This window comes from Suricata suricatta, chromosome 6, assembly GCF_006229205.1.
Source record: "Suricata suricatta isolate VVHF042 chromosome 6, meerkat_22Aug2017_6uvM2_HiC, whole genome shotgun sequence".
Classification (NCBI taxonomy): domain Eukaryota; kingdom Metazoa; phylum Chordata; class Mammalia; order Carnivora; family Herpestidae; genus Suricata; species Suricata suricatta.
Window position 1 is genome coordinate 88,692,685 of NC_043705.1, and position 8,532 is coordinate 88,701,216.

Below are 8,532 nucleotides of genomic sequence, written 5' to 3' on the forward strand. Positions count from 1 at the left end.
TGAGTATCTACTCCCCTAAATTGAGTGGTAAAGCAGTCTTTTAGGGAGGGCTAAATAATTTAAAACCTCTGCTTGACAAATCATAAAGTTTAGGAATTAATTGATCCACTGGAAGTTCAAAACTGAGAATACATTTTTCCTACACTGTTAGTAGCCAAGACACTGTTAACTTGAATCTTAAGTTGATGTGTGTGTGTGTGTGTGTGTGTGTGTGTGTGTGTGTGTATGTTCCAGGGGAGAGGAGCTGTCTCTTACCCCAGGATAGTTGTAGGAATATATTGCTTGTGCATACATATTAGAAACTGTATTACTTTTTACTTCTTTTTTCAACTATTCTTTACAACTCCAGATTTCCTTGAATAATTTCAGCAAATCCTTTGTTATTGAGAAGGATGATGTTTGAAGTCAATATTAATAAACAGGAACTCTGGGAGAACTTTTGATCAGGTTGAAGATTTTGGTGACATAGATTATTTAATCCTCATAAGTACTGTTATAATCATTAGTATGAACTCAGTATTCTGTGGCATGATAGTATGTGACACCACCTACCATAACTGTTTCCTCAGGCTAAAATAATATTTTAAAGTTAGTGGAGGAGGCAGATGTTAGGGAAATAGAGCTATGGGGGAAAACCCTATTTGATTCAAAACCTCTACATCATGGTGGTCTACCCAGTGGTTCTTAACGTGTGGTTTGGGAAAACCCACTGGTTGGCCACAAGAGTCTCCTCCAGATTTTTGTGGGCTAGATCTCTTAGTATAAGTAAGGAATGATGTTTTATACTTTGGTATATTCACTAATAGTAGTAATAATAAAAAATAGTGTGTCATGCATACGATACTGTTTACTTGTGCTAGGTACTTTGTTAAGCATTTTGTAATACACTTTTCCATTTAACACTCTGAACAGTACCTGAAAGGTAGGCCATGTCCTTATTCAGAGCTAAGGAAATGGAGACTCAACAAGGTTAAATAGCTTGCCCCAGGTCACACAGTTAAGTGAGTAATAGTGTCTGACCAACCTCCTGTTCTTCTGGACTTAAGACAACTTTTTCGTACTCTAGATCAAAATAGAGTTCTTTACCTCTGTCTTGGGAGTACATTTCATTCTGTCCAGGGTGAGCACACATGTAGAGAGTTGTGTCAGTAATCTATGGATCAAACAAATGGAGACTCAAGGACTTGGTTCTTGACCACATGGCTGGTATAAAACCCTCATAGCAGAATATAATAATTACAGGTATCCTCTTTTGAGCCCTTGCAGTATACCATGAACTATGTTGTATGACTTACAGAGATTATTGCATTTAATTCTTACAACAAGGTACATATTATCCCCATCTGTAACGGGGAAACTGAGATAAGAGAAGAGATGGGAATTGGACTGAGATCTGTTTAGCGTTAGGCTTAGTGTGTTGTTTGTCGTTTTCAAAGTGAAAAATTTAGGAAGTGAAGGAGAAAAAGGTATGATGTTACATGCCTGTGTGTGTTACTTTTCAAGGTGATCTCATCTCTCCCCAGTTATGTGAGTACTCAGCATCCTTGACTGTTAGTTGAAGAAAGGGTATGAGTTAAGATAAGACTAATTGACCTTGTTTTAATCTGGATATGGTAAAGGTAGTATCTTAAAGGGTTTTCATTCTAATAAGCACATTGCCAAAGGATAAATTATACCCTAAACATAAAGTGGATGTTTGTGCCCCCTGCCCAGTTGTCTCTGCGGAGCTGCAGAGTCTCGGTGTGGTTCCCATGTACTTAGCCCAGTTGCCAACACACAACACCTTTTTCTTTTCCTTTTCCTGCTCTACTTTGACAGCTCTGTTTCATGTACTGGCTGTGTCATCTGTCTCTTCGTAGATTTGACTCTGATGAGCAGATGACCTTGCCCTTCTACAGTGACCCATCACAAATTGGCTAATTTTTAAGAAAAAAAAAAAAAATTAGAAAACCTAGCTTAGTGTGGACAACTTCCATTATTGTGGAAATGAAGATGTGAGAGATGAAGTCTGGGGAGAATAAATAAGAATTCCTAACTTTCTGCAAAGGTTCATTTCTTACGGGTGTTCTTGCCACACACAGAGAGAGGGGATTTAGACTACCTCTGAGTTGAGAAGGAATTCCTGGAAAACCTGAGGCTCATTCCTCAAAGAAGCAGCCATATTTCCTCTACTATCTGGACTCTCACTGTGAATGGTGAGCTTGCTCTTAGGTACTTTGCTACAGTGATTTAATTTAACCCTCAAATGATCAAAACAGAGTAAGTCCACAGCTTGTGCTCTTTTTGGTCTACCATGCCTCCAAGTGTCTCTCAGAGAGATGGGAGTTGTTATAATAGATGTATTCCATCAGAATTCTGTGTCCTGAACTTGGATTTTTCTCTGTTGCCATCTCAGAGTCAATGTAAACTCTTTCATGTAATATGCCTCTCCCCTCTCTGTATTCACTGGATTCAAGCCTTTGAAGCACTCTCCTTGGAAGAGACCACTGGTAAAATGATGGTGTGTTGTATCGCACCTTTTAATAAACCACATTTTATTCAGGGAAAGTGGGAAGCTTTTTTGTGGTTTGCAAACTTGATATTAATATTGTCCTGACCAGAAAATGCTGAAACTTGCCCACCCACCCAGTTGTGTTTAGGCTTCTAAAAATAATGTTATTCCTCCATACTCAGACATCTGTTTTTACTCTATTGCCAATTTAAATGCCGCTGTATACTCTGTGTATCATGGCTACTTTCCCAGTATTTTTAAAATTTGCACAGGGTAAGGGGATTTTACAAGTTCTCAAAAACACGAAATATTCCTTTACAGTAGCCACACCACATGATGTCTAAGTGAAATGGCAGGTATCTGCATAATTAAAGAGGTGCACCTGTGTGTGCCCTGCGTCCCTGCTGCTGAAGTTCAGAGTTGAAATGCATTGGAAGGCTCAGCCCCTTCCCAGGAATGGTTCGGGAGGGCTCAGAGCTAGCAGCATTAAATACCAGCCCAGAACAAGACAACCTTTTCTGACATCTTGGGGAGAAGATTTTGTTGGTCACAGCCTACTCCTTTAGGTCTGTGTTCTCCACAAATGAGGAAGAGCATCCCTGCTACCATTTGTAGGCACTTTGATGAGCACTTTACATGTGTTATCTCATTTAATCCTTACAAAGAGTTCTAATAAGGAAGTAGATCTTATTTTTCCTATTTTTACAGAGGAGGAAACTGCAGCTCAAACAGTCCCAACTCATTTGCCAAAGCTTGCTAACTGACCTAGGTATTTTCTGTACCACAGTGGGCTGCCTTCCATTTTTAAGGGTCTAGTGTTTTATTATTTATTATTATTTTTTAAAAGACCTAGCTTATAAGCATTCTAGTAAGGGTTGAGGTCGTCGAATATGGTGGTAGGTAGTATTTTGGGCAGGCATAGTCAGCAGGATGTGCGGCTTTCTTTTGTGGGTGGCCCAGGGAATTGAGAAGAGTAGAGTCTCAGGAGCTACACGAGATCAGTGTGCAGCAAAACCATCTGCTCCCTGATCTGGGTTAGTGTCCCTCTCCTGGCAGTTTGAAACAAACCACTTATTTGGCAATTCAGGAACTTAATAATTTTTTTTTTAACACAGCCATAAGTGGAAGCCTCCTAAAATGACCCATCAAGAATGACCTGGCAGACCTTTTCTTTTAAAATTCAGAAATGTATTTTAGAAAAATTAGGCTCTTAGTATTGAGAAGCTAAGCCATTTTCCGTTTCTTAACTTCCATTCAACTTAGAACTAGAGCCTGTTACCTGGCAGAGCTTTGGAGAAGTCCTGGCCTCCATTTCTTGTGTGAGGGCCAGAGATAGAGGGTATGGCCTGGGCTGTCATGTCAGGCAGTGTCCTCTGTCCAGACGTTGCAGGGGTTGGATGCACCCCAGGCTGACTGCTGCCTCATCCCAGCTCCTCTCTGGCCCTGTCTGCTGTATCTTTAGGTTTTTAGGTCTAGTAAAACATTGTAATCAAGTCATCCCGTTCTAGAAAACATTTTCCGCTAGAGGGAGAGCATATAGGAAATTCCTTTTGGCGTGAGGATCCTTCTACTTTCTCTTTTTACATTATTTTTTTTGTCTCTCATGTGATAGTAAATACTTTTACTTTGCATTGAAATATATGGAGCAACAAAGCCTGCTTTACTGATTTGATGATATTTTAAAGCAAATGTTTAAGTTTTATAACTAAAAGCAGTTAATGTGAATTTTAAAAATAACACCTGATATTTATATGTAAGGTATGTTACATATTCAGCCGGGTAATCTCTGTTAGGGTGTATATGGAGTCCTGCATTCTGCAGCAGCTCTCTGGGCCCTCTAGGGTGTAACCTGAATGTATCGGTAACCGCTGCCAAGAGTCACTGGCCATGAATGAGACTTGTTACCAGTACATCTGTCTCCTAAGTCAGCGTTTTCCTGGTATACTTAGCATGCTGAGGTGGCTCAGTCACTATCTAAAAATATATTCGTTCTCTGAATGATTGTAAGCATTGAGTTCAGTTGAAGTCTTTTTTCTGGACCCCTTTTCTACAATTTGCTTATATACTTAGATCTGTTGATCTACGTTGGTAGCAGTAGCAGAGGTGGGGTGAATTATTATTATTATTATTATTATTAATTTATTTGTTTTTTTGGTTTTGGAATGTTCTTTATTTCTGACATTTCACAAACTTACTAGAGATGATGCTGCTGGCTAAGAAGCTCTGACTTGGTAGCAGATGGGCAGATGAGCATTTCCTCCCTCCTGGCACCTCCATGGCACCTCCTCACATCCCTGGGGTGTTAGAAACATGCGATCCTGCCCTCTCTCAAGGCCGCCGTACATAGGAGCTGTCTGAGGGCAGGGATTATATTTCCAGACTCCTGTGCTAAGGCCGCAAATGATGGAACATTTTCCTTTTTAGGTGTATTTGTATCACTGTCTCCAACCTTCCATTTCTTTTTCTATAAAAGGAGGACAGTTACTTTCAGCTTCAGAGTTGGGATGATTAAGTTAGCTATAAAATATTTAAATCGCATCACATGATTGATTATGAAAGCATAGTACCTGGACATAACAGTCAGTAAATTTGAACATTTTAGAGCATACAGAAGCATACTGCCTTCAGCATAAGAGGAAATAAAGTTTTCAGATGTCAGCAGAGCTAGTAATTAAGTGCATCTTGTGAATGAAGATGAGATTTATCACCTTTCTTCAGAGAGCAACTAATTAAACTTTTCGCTCCTCAGATAATTAACTGCTCAGAGATCATCTTTCAGGCTGTAGTCTGATCTCAGGTGTAACCAGTTATTTTAGTCCCCATTGTCTCCTAATGTCAGGGATTTGGAGTTGACGCTTGGGGTGTTCTTAGTAGAAACATTGTGCCCTTTGATCCTAAAAATGCTTCATATCTACTACCAAAGCTTAGGTCTTCTAGTGCCTTGGGCATGACCCACTTTCTCTTTAATCTTTGCCCACTGGTCTGAGGCCATAGTACTTTTTATCTCCTATAAGTGTCCTTTAGCACTTAGAGTTTTAATCAGTCATTTGGCACTCAGATTTTATCTGGAATTGTTACCGATCTTACGTTCTGTGTTCATAACCGCAATAGCTAAGACTGTACTTATTTATAGACGCTGCATATCGTAGTGGAAAAGCATGGACTCCATGTCAGGAAGAACTGGGTGTAATTTCCATCTAGTCTAGTTACTTGGTTCTGTGGCCTCAGGAAATTAAACTCTTCCCTTGTTTGTAATAGGGAAGTAATAAGAACTTCCTTCCAAGGTTAGCATATGGATCCTTTAACCAGATAAACATCTTTCGAGAATGTCCGGTTCCACATACTCTGTGCCCTGATACCTATGTGACTGAAGTGGTAGCTCCCTTGCAAGCTGTGTGCTTCCTGTCCTTTTACTCCCCGGCACCTAGCACAGTCAGTATATGGAATAAAGTAGCATCTCAGAAATGTTGCGTGAATGATGAAAGAATGTGAATCCAAGGCCCAGGTGTGCCATTCTTATTCTAAAGGACCTTTCAGTCTAGCAGATGATTAAACATGGATAACAAATAAAATTCTGTAGTAGTTGACAGGTAGTAGTTTGCTATCTTTCTCAGGGATTAAGACAATACATAAATGTCAGTATATGCTTAATGTGGTCTTCTGCCAAATGTTTTAATTGGCATTAAAAAGTGACCCAGTGAGTTACTGTTTATTTGTATATTTTGGATGCAAATGGCATTCTTTAAGCATATTGAGCTCTGTCTAGGCTATTTTTTTTTTTTTCAAACCCAACTCAAAACTCATTGGAAATCCTATGACAGTTGCCAGATAGGGAGTGTTTTAACAAAAAACACTGTTGGGCTAATGTCTTACTTGGAAAAGAACATGATTCCTATCCACAGACAGTTATGCAAACCAAGATGGGGTATCTGGTATGCTGTTCCTGGAAGCAACACAAGGGTCTGATGCCTAATAGAATAGTTGATTCACAAAAACTCATCTGTTGCCTCCTTTTTCTCCCAGACTATAGAATCTAACTGGCGGTGTGGACGACACAACTTGCAGAGGATTCAGTGCCGCTCTGAAAATAGTAAAGGTGTCTACTGTTTACAGTATGATGATGAAAAAATTATCAGTGGCCTACGAGATAATTCTATTAAGGTGAATGACTGTATTTTCTTTGTATTCTTTTTAGAATTGTGGTTACGTATTACATACTAGACCACTGAATCTCTCCATTTTTTCCAGATTGTTTTTATCTGTGCCCCTCCACCTTGGCAGCGTTCAATGTGGTTCTCAAAAACTGCGGAGTATTTCCCTAGACTAACACTAGACCCCGGGGTTCTCTCACTTCTTATCCTTCCCCGAGCACATTTACATTCTGCGTTCTGGGCTTAGGGGCACATGGAAGACATCTCAGGATCACAGGGCTCTTGCTGGCTTTGCTGGCTGGTGGAAGTGTTGCTGCCTTGCCTGTAAATCAAAGTCATTACCTTTTATGGGTGCTGATGAAGGCTCAGAAGATTACACAAAGAATGATAGAACAATTATATGTCTTAATTCACTCTTCAATAGCAGATAAGCTGGATCACTTCTCTGTTTTTAATGTTCAGCAGCTGATCTGACAGATTTTGTTTTACATTGTTTATAGCTTCTTTTCTCATATTTAAGAAAACATTGCAGTTTTTTTTTAAGTTACAAATTACATACAGGAAAATTCACTCTTTTTGTTGTAAAGTTTTATGAGTTTTGACAAACACAAAGAATTGTGTACCCATAACAAAAACCAAGATATAGAGCAGTTGCATCCTCCCCAGAATTTCTCTTATTCAGCCCCTTTGTGTTCAGTTCTTCCTCCTAGGCACTGGGATTTTAACATTTATTTTTTATTTAATTAATTAGTTGGAAAAAAAATGTTCTTATCATGTGAATGGGAGAAGAGGCAGAGCGAGAGGGAGACTGTGAGTCCCAAGCAGGCTCCAGGCTCTAGGCTCTGTGCTGTCAGTGCAGAACCCTTCTTGGGGCTTGAACTCATGAATCTGTGAGATCATGACCTGAGCCAAAGCTAGGAGTTGGACACTTAACCAGCTGAACCATCCAGGCACCTCAACCTTTTTCTGTTTTTAATCTTTTTGTTTTGTTTTGTTTTTTCCTGTCCTTATAATTTTGCCTTTTAGAGAATATTCTGTAAATGGGCTCACACAGTATGTAGCTTTTTGAGTTTGGCTTCTTACACTTGGCATCTTAGATGAGATTCATCTCCTTCATTACATTTAGCGGTAGTTGATTCCCTTTTCTTGCTGAATAGCAATCTACTTTCTGGTGCACCTCAGTGTAATTATCCATCTACCTGTTGAAGGGCATTTGTGTTTCCATTTTTCACAATTATGAATAAAGCCACTATCAGCATGTGCGCAAGTTTTTACGAGAGCATACATTTTCAGTTCCCTTGAGTAGGAAGGAGTGGGACTGTTGACTCATATGGTAAGTATCTGTATTTCTTGCTAAGAAATGGCCAAGCTGGTTTTCAAAGTGGCTCTGCCACTTTACGTTCCTGTCCATAAGGTATGAGAGTTCCCCTTGTGATGCAACCTTGTCAGCCCATGGTACTCTCAGGTTGGTAATGCCCATTCTAATAGGTATGTAGACATACAGCATTTTGATTTGAATTTACATTTCCCCAATGACCGATGATCACACACATCTTTTCATGTGCTTATCTGACATCTTTATATTTGGTGGTGAAGTATCCAAATCTTTTGTCCATTTTTAAAATGGGTTCTTTGTTTTAATACTGTTTTTTTATACAATTTATTTTTTTAACATATGCAATTATTTTCCGTCATTTACAATACAGTAGTTACAATGATACTCCAACCAGAAAAGCAAAGTAAAAAATCAAAACCCCCACTTCTATTTCATGTAATTAGACTTATACAGAAATTAGAAGGTTAGGTACCAACTAGTTAATCACCTAATTTCACAGCTATCTGAAGTGGCAATTGTAATATAGCAGCTTATCTATGATACATTCAAGATAC

The 8,532-nt window shown here is 39.2% G+C and overlaps 1 protein-coding gene across 8 annotated transcripts in view; it reads left to right on the plus strand.

Moving 5' to 3' along the window:
• The window catches only part of FBXW11 (F-box and WD repeat domain containing 11), a 126,078-nt gene that overhangs the window by 94,674 nt on the left and 22,872 nt on the right, over positions 1–8,532 (plus strand). For all 8 annotated transcript variants that reach the window (XM_029942862.1, XM_029942863.1, XM_029942865.1 and 5 more), the window contains one exon: positions 6,515–6,652. In XM_029942862.1, the coding sequence (XP_029798722.1) occupies positions 6,515–6,652 (138 nt within the window). The remainder of the gene's footprint in view (positions 1–6,514; positions 6,653–8,532) is intronic.